Source organism: Patagioenas fasciata, chromosome 3 (genome assembly GCF_037038585.1).
Source record: "Patagioenas fasciata isolate bPatFas1 chromosome 3, bPatFas1.hap1, whole genome shotgun sequence".
Classification (NCBI taxonomy): domain Eukaryota; kingdom Metazoa; phylum Chordata; class Aves; order Columbiformes; family Columbidae; genus Patagioenas; species Patagioenas fasciata.
The window spans coordinates 19,585,481-19,609,552 of record NC_092522.1 but is presented as its reverse complement, the minus strand read 5'-3'; the positions used below and the strand labels follow the sequence as shown (position 1 = coordinate 19,609,552).

The window sequence follows — 24,072 nt, the reverse complement described above, 5'->3', positions numbered from 1 at the left end:
TTTTGGTCTAACAGATGGGGGGGGGTGTTTTATGTTCTTTATTTGTTTGTATGTCATTTGGGGTTTTTTTGTTTCACATCAAGTGATCAAACAATTTTCTAACCAGCTTGCATTTTTGCATGGATCATTAAAGGTGGCAGATGAGGAAGTCTCACCTAAAGCTCAGAATATGAGGCATGTCAACACAGAGCCTCGGTGCAATAGCTGGGCTCTTAGCTATTAAACTCATAGGAGCAATGGGGCAAGAGGTTGTGCTCTCTTACTCTTTGCTAGGAGCATTGAACAATCCTTTAGCGTTCTGGGGTGGTTTTGTCACTTTATAGCATATGGTATGGTTTTGCTCATGCATTTTTCCAGTAGAGCCTTCCTTCCCCCAGTAAAGCCCTAGGGTCTTGAATTTTGAAATATCTGTGATTCAGTTACCTGTTTGAACTTTTACAAATGTCCACAAAAATGAGCAGAACAAAAAATATATATCCCACCTTGTTTGCTTGAGAACCTGTCTCTGAGTAAAGCCACTGTGATAAGAGACAGATGCACCTTGCTCCTGTTCTAGCATCTGCCAGCATGGAAAATTTACAGTGACCTCTTAGAATTGGTGAGAGGGGAATGACGGAAAGCTTCATACAAAACCCTGAAGGGATCTATTTGCCACATCCTCTCTTAGCAGGATTCTGCAACTTTTCCCACACCTTCTCCCACGCACCACAAAAAAATCAGTAAGGGCCAAGAGCAGTAAAGGTCTCACCCTCCTCTCCTGCTTCATGATTAGGAACAACCCAATACTTGGAATACAGAAAGGCAGCAGGTCAGCAGATTCACTGAGTTTGCAAAGCAGCTGATGTGGAGAACTTGTTAATTTCACTTTAACACCTGCCTCTTCAACACTGAATTTTTCAGGCATATTCACCCAGTGCTGCATTTTCACAGCTGACATAAGTCTGTGTGGCAAGAGAATTTACAGCAGACCTTGGCTATAGCAATCTTGCCCCATGCAGAACAACGTTTGGAATAAGCCATCATTTACAGCTTGATTTATCTTGATTTATACTTGTTTATTCTAAAGAAGTGGGAAAGAAGCCCAGCAAGAGCAAAGAGCCTCCACCACACTTCCCCCTATGTGTTTCAAGGAAAAAGCACATTCCTTTCATCTTGTTTTAGTGGTTGTAAACTTAACAGAGTGCACATATTAGAAATCCAATTCAATAAAAACAAAATGCATGCAGTTTCCCAGGAAAAACAGTCATGACAGATGCTAGTCACTTCCCTCATGCTCTTATAGTGGAAACTTAAAATAATCCCTAGAATGTCCTCTCTGTAATAATCAGATCTATGACCCAGGTGATAAGCAGTGTCCATTCAGCTACACATCCCAACATGATACAACCGATTGGAATAAAAAGAATGCAGGCAGGACTTCATACACATCTTGCAGCAGCTGGATGTTCCCACAGACAACAACAGCCATCCACAGACTTAGCACTCACTTGGCTCTGAGATGGAGGAGCCGCAGCTGGGGAGAGTCAGTGTCAGAGGTCAGCCTTACCTAGGTGATCAATGCATGCTTCCAGCACCTTCACAGCTGCAGCATAAATCCCCAAGTGCTTTGAGTTCAGGTTCGCAGTGACTGCTGCTATCAGAGAGGTCAGGACTGGGTATAAGGCATCTCCAAGTATGGGTGTCATCAAAGCCAGTGCCTCCAGCGCCTGCTGGTTCACTTTCTTGTTGCAATCCTGAAGTCTCAGGACAAAAGAGTCAAAAATCTGTTAAGAAAACAAAGGACAGGAAATCTGGATTAAAATGTTCTTGTTTCAAGGAGAGATGTAGAAACAAGCACCCAGAAATGTAAAATATAATGTTTTCTGTTAGGTCAGCACTTACTAGCACAATTTCACTGTTTTCTTATGGGCTACTCACTGTAGTGGTTGCACCTAATGGTGGTTGGAAAGATCTTCATATTTTATTAAGAGGTTTGAGTGCAGACAGGATAGTTCATATGGTGTTTCTCTCTATATTATTTACATTATTATTTACATAAATCATCGCTACAAATCATTAAATTAATCCCATTTTAATAATGCAATATCTTTGGTGCAGAGGTATGAAAACAGGTATTTATGATACCCATTTTTCCATAAAGTTGCCTCAAGTACTGAGGGCAGTATTGATTTTGCCAAAACTGTGGCTGGATGTGATCCAAGTTTTGTTTTTATCTGTCTCAGAACCTGCATCTGGAGGAGTGCAGGGCTCTGATGAACTCTTCAGTACCCAGACCATTTGTCTAGCTAACAGGTAGACTTCTGAAGTTTAATGTGTTGTGTAGTTCTCATTAGAGCAGGTTCAGTCCCTTGACAGCCACATTATCAGGCACCATTTGCTGGAAAAGGGGAAAAAAAACAGCTGCTGGGAGGAAAAGGAAGAGATCTGTCTCTAGCCATTGTCTTCCTCTTTCCAAAGGGAAAAAAGGGCCCACAGGAAGGGTGAGAATGGTCCCAATCAGGAAAGGGATGAGGATAGAAGTAAATAGGCAGAGTTGTGTCTGCAATAGAAGAGAAAGTTTACAGGAGTATCCTTTAATTTTTGGTTTTTTTAATCAATGCATCCTGATACTTCTCCTCCACCCCAACTGATTTCTCTTCTAGGGAATAATTTCCAGCCTTTCAGTGGCTGTATTTCCTTTGTTTTAACCTAACTGGTAGTAAGATACAGCAAAAGCTACAGCAACAGGAAATTCTGTCTCATGAACAGCACCAAGAGACACCTACCAGAGAAATACAGTTGGACTGAAATTGCTTGCCCTGATGCCTGGAGTTGAATGAAATTATTTGGGGTGAGAAGAGACCAGCCTGTCCCAGACAGCTAGTAGGTAACATAAGACGCACTGTTTTAACTTTACTGGTACAGGCTTGGGAAGGGACCTAACAGGAAAGGAGCGATGGAGATGCCCTACCTACCTGGGAAATGTTAGTGGAGATGAGCTGGGGGTTGTTTTTGCAGTGGTCAAGGAGGAGCAGCACTCCCTCCATTCTTGTCTGAAAGTCCTTAGCTGTCAGGAGCTTGCAAAGCTCCTGGCGCTGTTCAGTCTCTTCCTGTGATGGGCGACGGGCTGTCTGACGGGCTGTCTGACGGACTGTCTGACGGACTGTCTGACGGACTGTCTGGCGGGCTGTCTGGCAGGCTGTCTGGCAGGCTGTCTGGCGGACTGTCTGGCGGACTGTCTGACGGACTGTCTGACGGGCTGTCTGAGAGGGTGGCATGGGTACATAAGAGACAGACCTTAAAATGGAAAATAAAAACAAAGTTAGACCTTTTGGTGATAATATCTCCCTTTGGTTAATTGTGAGGAATGCAACTTGAGAAGACTTCCTAATGATGTGATTTCAGCTAGATCTTTATCTGAAAAGCAGCTTTGATCTCATGACAATCATTACAGGAGACAATCTGGACTTAACATTATCACTAGTGCTTACTGAGGAAAACCAAGGCACCAAGGATGGGATGCATCTCATTTATCTTCAGGTGTCTTCCCAGGTACTCATCCAGCTTCCCTATGTGTGGAAAAGTAGGCACTACAAAGTCTAAATGCCTCATCTTATGGCAGGTGTCTGTATTATAAGGAAATTAATTGTCCTGGAGAAGTGCCTCTACAACAGGTATGGGAATCTGGATAAATAGCTCAGATGCATCTGAGCAGATGAATCCTACCCAGACAGATCAAGGGGCATAACTGAAGGGATCCAGAGGATCAGTAACAGAGGCAAAAACTGAAGCCAGCCATCCCGCTACTGCGCTCACATTATTGCTTCCTTAGCAGCTGGATCCACAGCTTGACAAACCCAATGGGAACAATTCTCTTGGATCAGCCTCTCTCTGCCATGAGCACGAGAAGCTCCTAACCCCACTACTGAGGTGTGCGGTGATCTTCCTGCCACTGCTGAGCACAACAGAGCTAAATAAATCCACTCTGTTATCAGAGAAGGGCAGGTACAGGTAGCTCTCTCACCAGCATGGGGAGACAGCAAGGACCAAACTCCTATCTTGAATGCTGACTGAGGCACAAGGGAAAAAAATATGCTGTCCATCAACCAACCAATAATGGGTCTCAATGACATGAATAGCTACAGAGTCCACATTGATATGTCTCTTGACCAGAACTACCAGTACTGTTTTTGAGTCAGAAAGCAATGACTCAGACAGGCCAAACAAAATGCATAGGAAGTGCTATTTTTGGGAATGGCATCTTGGTTCTAGAATGGGACTTCTCATCAAATCACCCATCTCAAAAAGACTCCACTGAGATAATAATACCCTGATTGAAATTACTTGTCCCAAACCAAACAGCAGAGAAATGGCCCTCTCGCAGCCTCCACAACACTGTCCTCGCCACCGCACTGGATTTTCTGAACTAAAACTGGTGGGTGTCTCTTCCTCTCTCTCAATTTTTGTGGAAAACCCTCCAGAGAACTTGTGTTCAGCCTAATGTAGAAGTAGACATTTTTGATCACGAAATATTTGTGGGGCAAGGAAACAATCTCTGGTACCCCTTGTCTCCACCAGAAAGATTTTTTTGAGGAAGAGACATGCAAAGCTTGTCATGTGCTTTGTCAGATATAACAGAAGTGCTCAGTACCCTTCATTAGAAGGCAAGTTGTCCTGGGGCATCATCAAGCCATTTTTCTTAGACTCCTTGGCAGAAGGAGGTTTCTTAGACTCCTTGGCAGAAGGAGGTTCCTTAGACTCCTTGGCAGAAGGAGGTTCCTTAGACTCCTTGGCAGAAGGAGGTTCCTTAGACTCCTTGGCAGAAGGAGATTCCTTAGATTCCTTGGCAGAAGGAGGTTCCTTAGACTCCTTGGCAGAAGGAGGTTCCTTAGACTCCTTGTCAGAAGGAGATTCCTCAGACTCCTTGGCAGAAGGAGGTTCACATTCATGGTCTTCTGTCCCCTACACAAATATATAAAAAAACATGAATCTATAGAAGATAAAAGAGGAAATTATTTGTTTAAAACACAAATTATAACCAGGAAGGATCACTGCTACCAAGAAAGGCTTAGGAAAACATTTCCTAACTTAGAGAGGGAGATGGGCCAGAGATCCAGTGATGTCTACTATTTGTTTTCAATAACATAAGGTAGGTTATAGGTGCTACCATAATGGGCAGCAATACAAAATCCAGAATTCATTAGTCTTGTGCACAAGAATAATGCAAACTGTTAAGGAAACAAACTGGTGGGAAACATTTGGACTTTCTGGAGGGTGGCCCATTGTGTTGGGAGTTAATTTGGTTTACGCTCATTCTCCCTATCCCCGACAAAGGCACATGCCTGTCTAGAATGTAAATGAAAAGGAATGAAAAAAAATAGGGATGATTTTCCATGGGATGCTGAATTCATGAAGCTTCCTCCGGCTTCAGAGAGCATAACAGCAGGGCAGTGTTCCCAGAATACACACAATATGCGTACTAATTATGATTGCCTTGTGCATCTTTTGTATATTTGGAAATTTTTTTGGCACTAATACTTCATCTGTTGCAAAGACTCTATTACCTTCAGAAGCACTATTCTCCCTTCCTTGCTTTATTGGGGGGTGTGGGGAGTAGCATTGGGTTTTTTTAATGCTTGATGGTAGAACCATTTTCTCCTACTTTCCTTTCCTGTTTGTGGCTGATATTCAAAATACACCCACTTTCTTTCTAACTATACTAGTTCATTCACTGTCTGAAGATAAACAGGCTAAGGATCAACAGCTCATTCCCAGGAGCAAAATGATTCAGCAGAAGAAGAGTGAGGTAAAGAAAGATTATATATGTTTAATCTCATATTAGCAATCTCAGTACTAGCATAAAGAAGACATTTCTCCTGCCAAGCACTTACCTTCCGCTTAATCATTGCCATAACAGCTTCCAAGTCCCGTGAGGGGGCAGACTTTTTCAAATAACTATCAAATTTTGGATGACTCATCAATAAATTCAGCATCTTCCGTCCATAATATCTAACATAGGAAAAAGAGAAATTAATACAGACTACTACTGTCTTTTCTCCCTGGCCTTGTGAATAAAGGAAGGAAAAGCGTTAATAAACTGATATTTTAAACTCATCATGTGTAATACCTGCATGAGGAGGTATTACCTCTTCAGCAAAGAGATTTACCTCCTCTTACTGCAACTGCACAATGCTACCAGCTGAACACAAGAGGAGAACATAGGGTAACAGGAAAATACAATTTCACTCTGAAACTGAGGGTATGCTTCTGTGGAAGTGGAAGATCCCATGGGACAAGTGAAGACCACCTCCTGCTTGGATGTCATGGCTTATTTGCAGTGTCTTGCTGCCATTGCACAATAATTTACTTCCCCTTAACTGACAGAGAATCTAGGACAGATGACCTCATGCTTACTATTTATTATTCTATACGACATGTATGCACATGGGCAGCTAATTGATCATGTGTTCTTCACATCTATTAATGGGAATATAATTAATAATCAGACTAATGGTTTGGTTTGGTTTTTGGTTAGTTGTTTTGGTTTTGCTACTATGAAACTTCAGCTACTGTGAAGAGGAAATTTGGACGTCATTCAGCCACAGCCAACAACATTATACAATGATTGGGAAGAAAAATTTGTGACTACAATAGGCAATTAAATCTGCAGAAGGGATTTAGAATGATTGAATATATCACTTGAAAACAGCTGGATTTTTTCTAGGACAGTCTTAACCTTCCCAGAAATAGATGTTTGGGACCATTCAGTGACGAACAGTGGCCAATGCTTCAGCTTTACATTGCACACGTAAGGTGAAACAGAATTATTTGACTGCCTAATCTGAGCTCAGCTGATCTGAATAAAGAATCATTCAAGTCACAGGAATTTGTCAATGGCCTCTCTTGCTGGACAACCTCATCTTACTCAGTACAGTCATCTCCCCAGACGTTATCCACACTGTGAAGTAACTTTTTAAATTTTACCTTCCACTCTTTTGTGGTTTTATAATTTATAGCCAGGCATCAAACAGTTTTCAAATTTTAGGAGGTGAAATGAAGATCATCACCTTGTGTCCTGATGACAGTCCAGAGCAAGATTCACCAGCGTGTGCACCAGCACCTCAGTACTGGTAACTATGCCCGAGAGGAGTTTATTGGCTCCAGTTCGCTCCATCGCAGTCAGTAGGTGTTCGGCTGCAGTCTTGCGCACCAGGACATTGCGGTGTCTGCAAACAAGGCAACAAAGACTGGGGTAGGGGGAAAAAGAGGGCCAGAAGCACAGGCCTCGGTCACAGCATGGTCCCTGTCATTGCTAGGGAAAGGACACACAAGTTCTCACTGCCATTTTAGCCACCTGTAGGTGATTTGTCCTCAGATAAACACAAAATTGGCATTGTACAGAGAGGCTACCTGCAAGTAAGAGGAAGGAATTCTACCTCCCTGGACTATTTGATACTTAATTTCTTTCCTGAAATTTAGTCTAGGAAAGAGGGAAATGAAAGACAATTTTTACTGACTCATCAGAGGGCTCCACTACACAAACAGAACTGTAGCAGTCCTGGGGCTTATTCCACCTGTTTATCTCCAAATCTGCAGAGGGAAATTTTTCACAATGAGAACAATCAGTCATTGGAATAATCTCCCCAGGGAAGTGAGTTTCAGCTGGACAGGGTGCTGAGCCACATTGTCTAGACTGCACTTCTGCCAAGTAAGGTTGGACCAGATGGTCCAGGTGGTCCCTTCCAATCTGGTACTCTGTGATTCTATGATTTAAGGCAGCATTTGCTTCAGTTATCCTATGGGAGTCAGCCTGTGAAGGCACCTATAAAGCTGCTCACTATCTCAAGGCTGACTTGCAACATCAATTTGAATAGAAAGTAGAGATCTAAGGACATGACGGTCAGACAGAGCCCACTTAGTAGGAGCTGTGCCTGCTGAGCCGCACCCAGCACGTTCTCCCCAGTGTGCTCCATGTGTTAGCAATTAGCCTCCTTATTTCTCAAGTTAATGGCATAATGATGATGCATGGCTTTTCTCAGTGCCTCTGTGGTTAGCGTTGTGAAATATCAAAAGGCACTCACTGCTAGAATAGCTATTGTCCCTCTTCCTGCAAAGCCACAAGACTATACCACCACGCATTGCAGGAACTTTTGCTTCCCCATCATTCACCACATCTCACCAGCATTGACATATTGTGGGAACAAATAGGCTGCAGGAGGGCAGAAGTAGATGCAAGAGGAAGGGAGAGAGGTTTATGATCAGAGAATCTAATCACCGAGTTCACAGAAGATGCAGGAGACAGGACCCTTCCCTCCCATCAATTCCCTTCTGCCTCCCATCCCTTCCCTCTACCGACACAATTCAAGGTGAAGGATAGCACTAAGAAAAGAATGACGTACTGGACTCCACTGGCCATGAGAGCAGTCATTGCTCGTGCAGGAGTCACACTCCCCGCCATGAGCCCCAGGGCTTCATTGGCTGCTGTCTGAATGAAGTCGTTGGAGTCCCCCATCTTCTGCAGCAAGACCCGAGCAATCTCATCCACCTTGTGGTCCATGTCCTTCTTCATGGTCCTGAAGAGATCTCCAAGAGTGTTGATTGCACAGCAACACACCTTTGAGCGGAGATTGTTCACCTGGGGAAGTCATGAGGGGAAATGTAAGAACCACCCTGTAGAGAAAATCAATTCTCCAGGTGAAAGTCCCATGAAACAACATGACTTCTCACTGTGTCCAGATGGAATATAAGAGCACAGTAAGAGCAGAGGACCACAAGTACAGGAACACACTTACTCTGACGCCAACTTCTTCTCTCTCAGGCCCACTTATACAATTTTAATGAGACTGAAGGCCTAAAAATATTGTTTAATCTAGAACTAAGTGTGCTACTCAACCCATAATGTGCACTGCTTTGATTTTAGACCTTAAAAAAAAATAAAGGCAATGGCTGTTTTTAAACTATAAAGGTACAATTCATAAAGACAAGACAGAGGAAAAGTAGTACTTTCTTCCTGTCCAAAATCGCAGCACTGGCAGTTTGAGCACTCAACGAGGAAACTGAAAATGCAGGCTCAAGTGTACAATCAGGCTAATATGCAGCATGGACTTGAAGTCCATCTACTGCTCTGCCTGGTCAGGAGAACCCCAGCTGTTGAACTCAAGGTACTCAAGCATTTTGGAGGTCACATATAATTACAGCTGCAACCCATGGGGTTTTGCAGCATTCAGGGCTGTTCTTGGGTGACCCTTGCTTCCAAAAGTCTCTCCCATAAGGGTAAGGAAGAAATAACTGAGAGTCACGTGCTTCATTTGAAAAATACTTTGAAGGACAGACCAGTATTTCTTTCTGCCAGAATTAGTTGTGCCTCTTAATAAAAGAAAACCATATAAGTGCTAGAAGTGCTTGTGAAAGCAAAATCTGGGACTGGAGTGAAACAAAAGCTGAAAGATGTCTCTGTGCATGATCGTAGAAGAGAGAGGAGGAAATTTCCTCAGAAATATAAAAGTGATATAAAAATCAGATGAGCTAAGCTGAAAGGGCTTCTTGCCCTAAGCCAGATCTCACAGGGGTAGAATCTGAGTCCTGCATATCTAAACAGAAGGGTTTAAAGAGTCCAACAACACAAGGAACATTCAAGCTTCCAATGTCATTAAATATTGGAGAGGAGGAGTTGCTTTCATGGAAATAAGCTGTCCTACTGTCTTCTGCAAGCAAAGGAAAATTTAATATATTTGGCAATCATGCAGTAAGAGTACAAGTCTGTGGCCTGAACTGGCTGCTAAGTGCCAAGTTGGAAATACAGCCACAGATGTTATTAATTAGCTTAGGGTGAGACCTCTGTGTTCACTGAGAGATGAGACAGTGAAGCTGTGTGTGACTGCCTTGCTCACCCCACAGCCAGGCTGGTCTAAGCACCCAGTTGCTGCTGTGCAAAATTCCACAGGCACACAGAGTCAGCAGTTTAGTGGAAAGGGCAAATTGCCAAAAAGCAAGCAGAAAGGAAGGAGGAAAAAACATCATCAGGAAACACAGGAAAATAAATACCTGCAGTCACTCACCCAGGTTGCTGAGGAGGAGGAAGAAGTGGGAGGAAGCTGGGAGGCAAAAGCTGCAGTGTTTAATTACAGCTTGGCAGAGACTTGGGCTGTGGCAAATCACCTGCAGTTTCTGTATTTGTATATTGCATGAGAATGACACCTACCTCAAAGAGAAGAGACACAGAAGCCCTGCATGCCTGTAAATACAGCTATATTGTGCAGACAGATCATATAGATAGGTGACATAGCCCTTAGAAAAACAGTGAATAAAATAGTGATGAAGGCAGACACCCACGTAAATGAAGAAGCATGTATCAACTCTATGCTCTCATGTACGAGGTGCATAGGACACAATCGAACATAACATTCTTACCTCTTTGATAACTACCAAGGAAACATCATGAAGTTTAGAAAGAAGGACTTCTGAGTGGGAGACAGCCAGGCGTCTGATGCTGGTGAGTCCCTTCACTTTCTCCTCCCTGAAAGGCAATTACCAAAAAGATCGACTTTTCTCACCACCCAAGAACTTGGCAGCACCCTCTAAAATTAGCAGGGTGTCAGCTCAAACAAGCACAGGGAGGTGCTTCTTATACAGCACTTAATTAAATTGTGGACTCGTTGCTACAGGATGCGGTCGTGTTCAAAAGCACACATAAATGCAAAAGGCAAATAGATGGTTTCAGAATGGCTGGGTTAATTTGCAGCTGTTAAACAAGACACCCTTCCTGAAATCACTGGCACACAAAGTCTCTATGTCACTGCTTCCTAGAAGCTGGAAGACTGTGCCATGTTTCTGTTTCTTGCATCCTCCCTGTACCCTGTGTCTGAGAAACAGTCCCGTCTGGCTGTTACTGGGGCGTTTTCCCTCTTCGCCATCCCCATAGGGCAATGCAGGAGGGAGAGCCTTCACTGCCACTCCATAGCTTGAGTTTGCACTCTACAATTTAGTCTTGTTCCCCACAGCCTCGCCCTCCCCTCCCCCAAAAAAGACAGCATGTCATAAAATACTCCATACCTGGGCAAGAATAGACAAAAAGCTGGATTTTCCAGAAAATCCCTACTTAAAATAACACCTACAACAGCAACATGTTATTTAAAAGTAGTAAAAACCCACCTCTTTCAGCATTTTCTTAGTGAAGGACCTGAGCTACATGAAGACATGTTACAGTCACTGGTTCACCAGGGCGGCAGGGCAGGGCTGGGCATCCACCCCCACTGGGGTCCCTGAGTGTAACCCAGACCCTGCAGCAGCTCCCTGCACCTCACAGGGCATCAAACAGGAGTGGGAAAGAGAAAGGAGAGAGGGGCAAAACAAAGTGATATTGCACAAGGAGGTGCATCATGGAAGACTTTTCATGGTTATCCCAGTGTGAATGGAGCCTTAGTGCACATATGCTGACTCAGAAATCAAAGGGAAAACCAATATCACCTGAAATTTGCTGAGTCTCCTCCTGTCTGTGTTCAATTTCAGGACACACTGTGATTATCAACAAAAACATCTTTGGCCCATATTAAGCAGTGAAGAAGAAAAAGTTTCATTCTAAAAGTGCAAGATTCCTGAAGGATTTTTTTTTTCTTTTTACTTGTCTTCTGCCACAAGGCTTTCAGGGGAAATGACAGGCTGAGAAACTCCGTACCACATCTCAGTCCATTTCTCAGAAATAGGAACTCCCCATAGGTGCTTCTGGAACTTAGCTGCGGGAGGACCAGAGATAAATCCTTACTCAGTCCCACCCGGGCCAGTGACCTGAGGCACCCAAATCTGTAAACTCAAGACCACTTCCATCCTGCTTCTGGCTTCAGCCAGCAAATCATCTTGTTGTCAACTTTCTCTCTTCCCTGAAGGTTTCATTTGCAGCTACGTGGAGCAAAAAACCAACCTAGGAAACAGCAGGGACCTGCTGTGGCTCTAAGACTGCTATGGACCAAGGCAAATAAAAGGCTGCTCTCACATCTTTATATTGTGATTACTTTGGAGTGGTTTCAGTAGTTCCCTTGGGACATCTGGGATGTCTGGGCTCAGAGGCACTAGAAAAAAGGTTCTAACTTACCTTTACACTGAGAGGGAGAAAACTGAACAGGGGGCTTTCTTACCAGTCATCGCTGCTGAGCCATGTGAGAGCATTGAGCAGCACCTGCTGTGCATTAGGGTAGGGTTTGGCTTCCCGGGCGTCCCCGCACTCTGGCTCATCTCTCCCCTTGGAGGAGTCCAGAGCAATGGGCGACAGTGAGTTCACTGTAAGGAGAGTGTCAGACATCAGCATTGCGTACCCCAGGGTGAGGCACCCTGCCACCGAGCAGATGGCAACCCAGTCCCCAGCCAAGATTACATATGCGCGCAAACTGGCATTGATTCAGTGGCTTCCCTGCTGTCTGGTTCATTTTTCCAGCACCCAACCATCTCACATTCATCCCCAGTTGGGCATCAGCTCCTTGTGTGAACCTGAAAATTGCACACACTGAGCCAGCTCCCACATCTGGATGGGTACCACAGCCAGCTTGCAGATTGATAGTGCTGCAGGGCTTACACTCACCAGGAGCCAGTGCTGCTCAGCAGGACTTGCTACCCCAGGAGTAAGCTCCTGAGATGTGCACATACCTCCCTGTATCACCTGCTGTGACCTGAGGCAGTGAGGACAGAGGGACCCTGTAACTTTCTGAGGAAACATCTCCAGCTGTCCCCAGCGAGCACCAAGCCTGAACAACCAAGTCCTGCTGGGCTTGGTCAAATCCACAAGGAGCAAGTGCCAGGGAATAGTGATACCTGACCTGCTGAGCCTGACAGCACCTCTGTTCCCATTTATCTCAACTATTCTGGACAGCAGGCAGCTAAGTGCACATACATTTTAGCATACCATTGGGAAAGTAGTAGTTTATGGATTTCACTATTTTCCGAGCATGAGGAATATTTACTATTTCAGAGGTACCCATTGGCTGTATTTTGAAGATGCTGAGGTGAAATTTATTTGTCATCAAATGTATTTGTTTGCAAACTATGCAATGCCTAAGCTTTCTCTTGTGGAAAAAGGCAATTCCTAGTCTTGATAGTTGTGACAAAAAAAAAGCCTTCCAAATGTGAACTGAGAATAAAAATATGTAAATATAGATGCAAATTGTTGGCAAATACAGTTTCTTGATGATAAATATACCAGGTATAAGAACATTCAGATGACAAATGCATTTGTTATGAAACCTATTTATCATCAAAAGCATTGTAGGTCAAAAACTTCATGCATTGCCTGCAAAAGCTCATTTCCTAAAGTGTAGATGTAAACATCTGAGCTGTCTAAAAGTACTGAGTATAAATATTACATAGAATCTAGGCACTACTATGGACTCTGTAGTGTTTTTATGCTACCTTACGTGTTCTATGAAGTATGGAGGAACTGTAAAATCAAAAATATTCAGATGGGTACTAATTTGGATGTTACCAATACTACTATCACTGACATCAGTGACATATGTACATATGCACAAGTATGTGCATATACACAACTATATTCGAGGTGAACGGAGAGCCATGTCAGGCTAGTTCTGATCAGTTTTGAAAACTGGAGTAGCATCACTAGGAAGGAGCATTCAAAATATCATTCTTAGTTCCCTTTTTCCTAACTCTTGGTGCTCAGGATCATAACACAAGGTAGGCCACCCACAAAGGAGAGCTGAGAATCAGTATGCTCACTATCTGCTGCATATTTGCTGCAGGGAGTGAGCAGCCTGGGAGCACCAGTAACCTCTCATGTACGTCTTCTGCTACAGAGAGCCACTGTATTTGGGTGGGCTGACCAAAATACATTCGGAAATACAGGCACTGCTTGTTCCCAGTTTGCATTGCAGGCAGTGGGATGAGAGATGCTACAAGTCGTTAAGCACTTCTAGATGCAATAGAATGAATGTATCACTTCTCTAATTTCCATGAAGAGGCAGCCCTTGCTGCGATAGTAGAAAAACTGGCTGCAGAGCCAGACAGCAGCACAGGCTAACTGACCATGGTGGTACACATATGTGCATGGTGAGCACACCCTGCCAGACAGTACTGGAGCTCAGTCCTGCAGTTACAGCTGCTTCCCAGCACCAGTGTTATGTTTTGGACTATCAGTACTGGCAAAAGCTATAGCTTAAGGCTTTACCCCTACTTCATGCAGCTCAACTTCCCAGTGGATCTGTAAGCACCAACTGCTCCAGTATCACTGAGCTGGAATGGATCCAAAGGAGGTTTGCTCTCAGTCCTCTGAACAGGCTTTGGACCTGAGATCTTACCTGTGGTTGAGGAGTGAGGCAGTTTGTGCTCCTTGTGCTACGTACTGGTGTGGGGGCTGCAGGGGAGCAGGCTCACCTGAGGAGTTGCGTGGGACGCTGCTGTTCTTGTTGATGACAGGCATGCTGGGCAGTGCGGGCCTGTTGAACCGCTTCCTCAAAGCAGTACCAGTGCTCTCTTTGCCTGTATTGCGCATGCTGGGAGCTGTCCCATTGACAGGTGGTGGGCCAAAGCCTGCAGAGACCAAAAAGGATCTTGTTAAGAGGAAACATCTGAACAGGGTGGACTATCCCTCAACAGGGGGCTTGGAAAGGGCTAGAAGTCTTGCTGGAGCTGGGTAACATCTCTTTGTTATCCCAGACAATGATCACACAATGTGGTGATGCTTTCCGTAAGAAATGAGGAAAACTCAGTGCTGCTTTTCTTTTGCTTTCTTGTTTCAGAGGCTGGATAGGGAAGTTACATTCTAGAGGTTCCCACCTCAGCACTCCTCACTAGTACTTCACAAAATAATAGCAAGAAAAAGAGCAGAGAACCTTGTCTGATGCCCTTGGGCTGAGTGCTGACACTTAAGTTTGCTGCTGCTGTGCTCAAGGTAGTGCATGCAGCTGTACAATCAGTGTCTGTCAGCTGCAATTAAGTCAGCAATGCTGCTTGCTCATGTGGGTGAAACGCAAGCTCTGGCTAAGGGCTCCAGCACAGCTCTATAGTGTGAGCTCCTCAGCAAGGAGTGGGGTGAGCAGGATAATCTGTCCTATCATGTGAGCAAGATATTTTGTGTTTTAATTAGATACAGTTTGATTTTGTTTCTTCCAGGGGCACCTTGGTTGAAAAGCCTTCTTTTGGACTCACCCATTCACCTTTCCTGGAGGCTACTCTCAATTAGAGAGTCTGAATCCCCAGTGTAGTTTGCAAGACAGAATTATCCAGTCTGAAAGACTTCATAGGAGAAGTGGGGAAAGTGATTTACTGTGACTGACTCAGTATGGGCCGGGAGCAAGACACATCATGCCTCTGTATTTTTCTTTGAAAAGTGGAAATAAGTCCTGTGTAAGCTTCCACTCAGATGCAAGTTTAACAGCCTTCCAGTCCAATTTCATAGACATTTGCAACACTATGTAGTAAGTAGCAAGCAAGCAAACAAAAAGGCTCACAACTATTGCAACCACTTACTTTTGTTGGCTGCATCCCTGGGGTCAGTGTTCAGTGCAGGGAGCTGCAAGGGCTTTTCTGTCTCTTCCTCCCTCTCCCTAAGCACAATCTTCCTCTCTCTCATTTTATTGTAAGCTGACTTGCACAAGACAACGCGGATCTAGTTGCAATGGAAATAAATCATAGCACATGAAAAAAGATGCACAAACCACACACAACACCTCATCAGGAACACAGTGGTAGCGTGTCATCTTCTTTACTGCAGCTCCATATACATCTCAATAGTTTCAGAAGAATTCCTCCTTCCCTCACCTTGGCAGACAATTACAGCTAGTGATATGTAACACTCCATTGCCATAACCTTCTACTGGCCCAAGATGCTGTTTCTCAATCTATGTCAAGAAGACCTGCTTGAACCAAGAGAGTCATAGCAGCGCTCCAAGACAGATTAAGAGCTCACCTTACTGTGAGCAGGTGGTTCAGTTCCTACAGGCTATGGCAGGGGAACAAAACCCATCTGCAATAACCAGCAATGAGAGGTAATTTGCTGTTTCTTAACAGTCATGGCCAGTAATTGCAGTTGCTTCTCACTTCCTTGCTTCTGAATGACTCAGCTGCTCTCTGAGAACCCAGAGTCCAAAAAAGGAGTCATGTGAAAACAAGTTGGAGGAACATTGGTCTTATTGAATAGAAAAACTGTGAATGAGATGGCTGTGAGATACAGCAAGAAAGGTAACTAAGGAAAAGCAAGGTCTTCTATTTTATTCTGCAGCCTTCCTTGCATTCAACATTATAATCTTTGCTTCTGTGCTTCCAAGCATGCACTGTGCACATGTTCACTGATGTGTAACTTGCCCTGCCATTCAGATCTGCTCTAAATCGGCCTCCGCACATAAAGAATGCTTTTTGCCTAACCTTAGCACCACCTCTCAACCAGTGACTTCTGCACCAGGGAAAATACTCAAGTAATTGCTCTGTAGTTGTCAAATGTATTCCAAATAGAATCTGCTCCGCAAGAGGGGAAGATTATGATTTTCAGTGACATTTTGTGCTAAGCACTGAACAGTCATTGAAAAGGAAGCCTGCTCACCCCTGTCCTTAGCCATTACCTTTTCATTGCTGATCTTGAAGTCATCGACACTCAGAAGGCGAGGCCTCTCACGATGGTTTGTCTCCTTGGCCTGTCTGAGTGGAAGGCTTGGCAATGGGACCACAGGTTCACGCAAACGTCTGGCAGACTTCACATCACGAGCAACGCGATGCTTGATAGGAGGCAAAATGGGTTCCAAAGTCTGGACCTCTGATAAGACAAGGATATAGATCGTGTATGATAACAGTAAGGAAGATAGCACCTTTCCAAACAGATGGCGTACTACCATATTGCACTGGCAGCAGAAATGACATTGCTTTGTTGGCCACCAGACTCAAACCTACTGTGCGATAAAGGCCTCAGCCCTTGGATTCTGGTGAGCAGCTGTGTTTGATAGAGAAGAACAGAGAGATGGAGATTGCTCTTGCCAAAAGGGTTTGTCTCTGTTCCTATCCATTTTGATTTTAGTAAACATCCTCTTTTCCCCAGTTACTAAAGAACTACTGGGTTTTAATAGCTATATTTAATAGTCTTTGTAGAGGTAAGAATTAACATTTCCTCCTCTTTGCTGGAATATTTTAGAGGGCATTAAAAGAAAAGCTTAGGATTGCTAGAGTGTTACCAAAAGCAGAATTGTGCTCTTGAAGCCAGAATTCATTTTCCCCAAGGGGTTTCATTCTAAATTGCAGTAGGTCAGCCCACTTTCTGGGCAGACTCACCAAAGGCTGATTTTCTTAATGGGAATAGCACAGTACAGCTCATTCTGAAATACTCTCCAAAAAGAGCTATTAAAACTCGGAGAACTAATCATTCCTTACATGGCTTCACAGATGATAAAATCATGTGATAGCCAAGCAGTAAAAAAGGAATAACTTTCTTAAATCAGGAATTTTTTCCCTGCAGAATGGTCAGGTCAATAACAAAAGAGAGAGAAAGATGGTTTAATGATATATCTCATTTCTAGTCTATAATGTATCCATCAAAAATGTCACATTACTTGCTCAGCAATAGTTCTCCCTAGTTGCACCCAGCATCCTAGCTGCATATCAGCAATAAAGGAATCATTCCTATTGGGAATGCCCATTATTTGTCAGGACTAATACTGAGCTGAGGGACCAGTGGATCTTATTGCTTCTTCTGCATCAGCACAATTGTTTCTCAAATTCCCATCTCTCCTATTGCTACAAACCCACAGACGGCAAAGGGGCAGCAACGGTGTCATTGAGGTTTTCAGGTTAGAAGTACTGGCTGACACAGATGCACCAGACACCAGATTTTGTCTTGCAGAACTCTAATTGCTAGTGACAACGCAAGGCAGGGAGCAGAGGAAAGTCAGTAAGCATCTCCTACCCAGCCTCAGTGTGCAATACTGACATATGCACATAGAGTGGGGGAAGAGATTTGTAATCGTAAACCCAGGATATGTGACTTGGGGTAAATGAGTTGCAACAAGGAAACCTCATTACTCAGCATTGAATTTAGGCTTGTACTTAAAAGGACAGAGAGCTCAGGTCCTGCGTAGGCTGGATCCTTAAGTCTCTTTGTAAAAGGAAAATTCACAAGGACTTGCTATCATACAAGGTTTCACTATTTCTTCCAATGCAAAAATAGGCTCTGCTGATTAATCTACTTCAGATCTGAAAGGGTTCAGTTCAGAAGCTGCTCAAGATAAGGTTTTCTCCTTCAAGTGTTGGAGGAATGAGTGGGCACATTTCTCATTTCATGCAAAATGCCTCATTTTTCTCTAATCTTTGTGACATTAGAGAGCATGCTGGGGGTTAAAAGGTATAAGCATGAGTTAGGGGAACATTTTCTTTTCCTCCTGTGCATTTGCAGGGCCCCAAGGTACTCTTCTAGCTCCTGCCATTCATAACTCCATGCTGGAGTCATTTTCACTGGATCAACAGAGCACATTTCCCAGTGGCTGGTCTCTGAGGAGCCATCTGAGTGCATCAAAGAATGAAAAAAGTTACAGGACAGTTTTCAGCTGAATTTTCACATTGCCATCCATGAGTCACCTATGTTCTTTTTAGGGCAACCATGCCCTGTACCCACCTTGAGATTTAAATGTCTTCTCTTCACTTCTGCTGCCTGATCTTGACCTTAAGAAAATTGAGGACAAAATAATATATGAGGATACAGAAGGAGAGGCAAACTTCCTTAGCAAGATCCATCTGATGAAGGAGAAAATGCAACCCATAAAACCAACAATACACAAAGGTGATTAATTGTCACTAAATTTTCAGCTGCTGGAGTCACACAGAACTGGTCAAGCTCCAGCTGAAACACAGGATTTCAATTTGGGCCTTAACTATCCAATTCTGCTGTCTCTGCTTTCGGAGTTGAGTGGCTCTCACTGTTCATGCATCCTTTCTGAATCAGCAAGAGATGTTAAGCCAGCCATAAGTCTGTATTGAGTGCAGCTACCTTTATAGTGCTGTAGAAGCCTAACATTGCTTGGCCATGCCTTAAACTGATGGCAGTATCTTGTTACACGTGGAAATACCACTGCTGTCTCCTGAGAATAATCTTACACCTCCCTGTTCTTTTTAGAAGAAGGGTTTTTCCAACTCAGCTGGTAGGTAAGTATACTCAGATTGCACTGTAAAAGCTATGCTGAAGCTTTTGAATTGGAACTATATTTCTATGACTCCTTATTTATTGTTATAACTAGGATAAAGCTGACAGCTAGATTTCCTCACGCATATCGAAGCAAACATCTTTCCATCAGTTACAGCCCCATAACTGTTCTCTAGTACTTTCCACCCTTTGATCTTAAAACCATATGCAAATATTAGGCATCTATAGAATTAGACATCTATAAACAGAGATTTATCTGGGCTTCCATTTTACAGTGAAGGCCCAGACACAGAGAAGTTATAACTGATGTTTACAGAAGCAGCATCTGAATTTACAGACAGCTCTACAATAGTCAATATTTGCCCTAACATAACTTTGCAGGTACAGGTATTGGCAAAGATCACACACAAAACCAGATGCTGTATTCAGATCCATGCAATACAGTTCCCAAAGGGTGCCACAAAGATTACAGAGTGAATCAGTATCAGAGTTCAGCAGAGGACTTGCTTTTAAGTTCCTCTTAAGTCCTGCCTCCTCCTGTGCCCCACTACCCAAGATCTTAGAGGTGGCTTTGAGTTGATCTTAGAGTTGGTGAGAGTTGGTTGAGTTGCTTAGAGCCAATCTTAGATGTTGGCTTTGACACAGTGCTGGTCACCAGAGATACAGAAAGTGGTGAAAGTACAGAAGTTTGCATAAATATATTGAAGAACTGACCGTGGAAAACAATCTCACAAGATGAGAAGTGTGAGATGAAAAACATATTGGAGAAGCGCACACTTTGGCTTACCTCATCTCTGGGGCCTCTTCGAAATCCGCATTCTGAGAGCCTGCAGCACTGTCAGGAGTCCCATCAGAAGATGTTGCTGACTCGGGGATCGGGGAAAGCAAAGCCATTCCCCGTGGCTTGTTCCCATTGTCACCACTGCAATACGAATGCAGCAGGGAAGCCTGGAAATAGTAGAACAGTGCTCAGCTGGAGCATCCAGCGTTCCCCATTGATGCCAGAAGTAGTTTAGCCATGCTCTTAGCTAGGACATACCAGGAAAAAAAAAGTCAAACTGGTGGAGCAACTTGACCTAGGATGGGCGATGTAAAGGGAAGTGATGAGGGAGAGACAATGTCCCCATGCTGTTGCCAGCTCTCTCCTCTCACTCACCTCTCTAGCAGTGGCTGCTTTCCCACCTGGTATCCATCTGCTCGACGTAAGGATGTTCTGCATGCCATTGCTTCTATAAGCCTTTCTGATGGTAAGGGAATGGGCTTAGATCACTAGCCTCTCGTCCCTAAAGCACCTACCAGGCATTGTTGAACTCCAGCCAAGTCCCCACGTAGTCATTCTGCAGGCTGACAAAACCTGCTTTGCTCAAGCCCATCTTTTTTTTTCTGCTTTCTGCCTTTCCCCTACTAGCCCTTTGGCCCAGATTCTACTGTGCTCTCTGGATACTTGGTGCTCTCCAGCTCCCACACAGTTAATTTCAGGCTCACCATCATTTTCTGAAGTTCAGCAGAGCTCCCACCCTGCAGCTCTGTGTCTCTGCCTGCTGAAATTACTTCAGGCTCTCCCTGCCATGGCTAGGAAGGGGATGGAGGGAGTGGAGGCAGACATGCACCCTTCCTTAGTATCCCATCATTCTTGTCACAGATAAAGAGCCAAATCAAGACCTGTTCAAATTCCAGTGAAACCAACAGAGCGAATGTCAGGGATACAGTCGGCCCTGTATCTGCAAGGCTGAAATCAAATACATTAGCCTTTTATTGGTTATCCAGTTTACAAAAATTGTTTTTCATCTGCCTTCTCCTTACCACCACAGCAAACCCAAAACAACTGCAGCTTCTATCCATCCTGAAAAAGTGGATGGAGTCTGGACTCCATTACCCATGGCCAGAGTTGGCAGTTCCCTTCACCTATCCCTGGGCAGAACCATGGGAGATAATGAAGCTGCACGGAAGCCACTGAATGTGGAGAGTTACTGGCTGTGTGCTGTGAACAAGCCAGGGCTTGATGCGGCTGTGCTACACGGAAGGATTTCCCTGAGACACCAGAGACAAAAGGAAAGTAAATAGAAGCTGCTCTGCCCTCGACCCAGGCTGCAGGAGGGGCGTTGCCGCTGCGCATGAACAGTCTGTGAACAGTGCCCTGCAGCCAATCACCATAGTGGGGGGGGATGAGTGACTGTGAGTGTAACCAATTGTAGCCTGCACTTGCCGCATGGCCTTTTGGTATAGAGTATATAAGGCTTGGAAAAACGTGGTCTCGGGGACATTGATATTCAGTGTTGTTTAAGAGTATACCATGTATACAGAAACGTGGATTTTACTAACTGTAGAAGAACATGCTTGACCACGTGAGACACATTTAGTTGCTCTGATTCATTGCTGGTGTGTTCTCAGTCAGAAAACACAGCAGGAGCCACTAGAGAGCACAGAAACTATTCTCCTATTGATACAGACTGAGGACATCAAGTCTGCAGCATGCATGTTGCAGAAACAGCCTGAAGCACAATGTCCAGCTGAGCACTTTCTTGGCTCAGCTGTTTCCCTGGGCTCACACTGCAGAAAAAGAAGATCTCAGAGCTCTGCCTACTGGAAATAAACTGAAGACCCACTACACATGATTTGGCTTGGTTTCCTTACTTTACATCCTTCACTCTCTGACATCAGCTCCGTGTTATCCTCATCACTGGCATCATAGTCTGTGTCATTTTCCTCATGCTCCTGCTCTCCATCGCTTAACATGCAGGTCTCTGAGGAAATAGGTCTGTTCTGGTTGGGAGACATAGTCTTGGAGGTTTCCAGGAGCTTCGGGGAAGGTGATCCGGAAACTACTGGCTTCAGGGTAACCCCCTCAGGGTCATCACAGTCAGTCAGGCCTGCAAAGCAGAGACACAAAGCATAATAGAAGCAGCACTGCAAACATAAAGCACCTGAAGCTAGATATTTCATTGGACAGATTTATTGGAAACTTCTAAATAGCTGCACAGGGAAACATGCTCATGCTGGCAGCCACTTGAAGCAGGCCAGTGGACAACACTTAGGCACTCCCACAGAGCCACCAGAGGAGCATCCTGGTCCTCTGAGCTCCTGTCGAATAACAGAGAGCCCATGGACCTGTGCATATCCAGAATTATTCACCTGCACATTCACTCTCCTGCTCCTCTCCCTGCCTCACAGTTGTACACCCCTACAGCAACAGGGAAGGTTATTGCAGGGGGCACAACTGTTCCCTGGGAATGTGCACTAGCTTTCTAGGCTGGGAAAAGACCCTTCTTCCCACAGGAGAGCAGGCAGGTTCCCGCCTTACCACTGTATGAGGCTGACAGACCGTCAGACATCCTCCTCATCTTCAGCTTGTCTTTGATCTGGATGGTACCCGGGTCAGCGCTGCTTGCCTCCCTCTCTTGGGGGTCCTGGGTCGAGGCTTGGTGAGAAAGGTGGGGGTGGTCACCTCCTTGCCCAATGCTGAAGTCATGCACATCAGCCTCACTGGCCCAGTCATCCGGGAGAGGATGCCTGATTTATGGCAGTTGGGCCACAATCCCTGTCCTGGCTGGCAGTGGTAGTGATTTGGCTACTGTTGATGAAGGAGAAAGCGTAATGAACTAATGATAGCGAGATGTGATGCCATATGCACCACTGAAGGAGGACAGGATCATCTGCAGCTCTCTGTCAGCCACCTACTCTGATGCAGAGCCAGCACATGAGGACTGACCTCCACGGACCCTTTCTCCCTGATTTTTTATTTTTTTTCATTTGGCTGAGGCGACCATTGCACATTCAACCCCCTTCCATCCTCACCTCCTTCTTCAGTAGTCCAACTGCTGCCACAAAACCGCAAGTTTGAATCAATGCTTCTGCCTCGCAGAGCCTTGTATCTGGGTTTGAATTTGGGAACGCTCCCGTAGTAGACAGCAATTGAGGTGTGGTATTTAGCTTTAAAATAAGAACAGTACAAAAGACTCAAATTCACAACATTTGATATGGAGACAAAAAAAAACCACCAGACACTTTTTTTCACAGAAGATTAACACACTAGTCCTGGCCTCTGGAATGGTCACTGTGATGTGTGCTCTCAACCTACACCCAGCCACACCAGCAGCAATATGGTACAGGCTCCAAAGGAGACAAAGGCCTGAGCTTTAGCCAGGCCAAGAACTTATTTTAGGAAACCCACAAGAAAATAGAATGGCAGAGTGAACAATGATAAGTTGTGGGTGCAAGGAGTCTCATGCAGACCTTTCCCACTGTATGCAATTTGACTTCAAGCCAACCACTTTATTCCATAAATATGACAGCCTGGGTGAGCCTACAGTGAGCTGTCTCTGCTAGACAAGCGTGGCTGTAGGGCAATGATCTTTTACTATTCACTGATCACTGGATAAGCACAAATTTAAGTTTTATACTAATCATTTAGCTCAAGTAAATGCATTTGAAATAGAATTAATCACTAGATTATAAGGTTGTGTAATTTTTAAGATACTGTCTGTCTCACTTTACTTAGTAAGCTAAATTTGCTGAAATCTTAAACTGTATGTTGTAAAGTTCTGCTCATATTCACTGAACTTGTATCTACTTAATGAAAACAAAAGCAGATACAGACAATCATGGACACGTAAGACAAGGCCGGTTTTGTACTTTGCTGAGCGAAAGAGGATTCATTTCAACCAAATAATGCCTTCAAGGCCAGCACAAAGTGGCTATGGACTATAAACATGTCTGCAATTAAACAAAACAAAGGCCTGTCTGAAGACGATGAAAGAATCCAATGAGAAGCAAGAAGACCTCAGATTCAAATAATGCTATTGGACTGAATAATTGCATGAGGGGACATAAGCAGGTTGAGATGCAGAATGGTGAAACTTTTAAATCCTAGGCAAGCAATATAAAGAATTGCATGTGCCCATATAATCCTTTCGCCATAAACACCTATAATCCCTGGCCTGTTTTCCTTTACCCTTTGTGTCTCTTAGACATAAACT

General features: G+C 44.2%; 1 protein-coding gene across 1 annotated transcript in view; it reads right to left on the bottom strand.

The window, feature by feature from the left end:
• LOC136100191 (TOG array regulator of axonemal microtubules protein 2-like) overlaps window positions 1–24,072 on the bottom strand; it is a 30,068-nt gene that overhangs the window by 4,690 nt on the left and 1,306 nt on the right. Inside the window, exons 2-16 of the mRNA XM_071805910.1 lie at window positions 22,892–23,026; window positions 21,731–21,966; window positions 19,884–20,044; window positions 18,572–18,618; window positions 16,536–16,726; window positions 15,448–15,586; window positions 14,353–14,508; window positions 12,111–12,252; window positions 10,390–10,495; window positions 8,379–8,614; window positions 7,047–7,205; window positions 5,871–5,988; window positions 4,631–4,941; window positions 2,955–3,276; window positions 1,547–1,763 (exon numbers count right to left, since the gene is read on the bottom strand). Of these exons, the coding sequence (XP_071662011.1) occupies window positions 1,547–1,763; window positions 2,955–3,276; window positions 4,631–4,941; window positions 5,871–5,988; window positions 7,047–7,205; window positions 8,379–8,614; window positions 10,390–10,495; window positions 12,111–12,252; window positions 14,353–14,508; window positions 15,448–15,586; window positions 16,536–16,726; window positions 18,572–18,618; window positions 19,884–20,044; window positions 21,731–21,966; window positions 22,892–23,026 (2,676 nt within the window). The remainder of the gene's footprint in view (window positions 1–1,546; window positions 1,764–2,954; window positions 3,277–4,630; window positions 4,942–5,870; window positions 5,989–7,046; window positions 7,206–8,378; window positions 8,615–10,389; window positions 10,496–12,110; window positions 12,253–14,352; window positions 14,509–15,447; window positions 15,587–16,535; window positions 16,727–18,571; window positions 18,619–19,883; window positions 20,045–21,730; window positions 21,967–22,891; window positions 23,027–24,072) is intronic.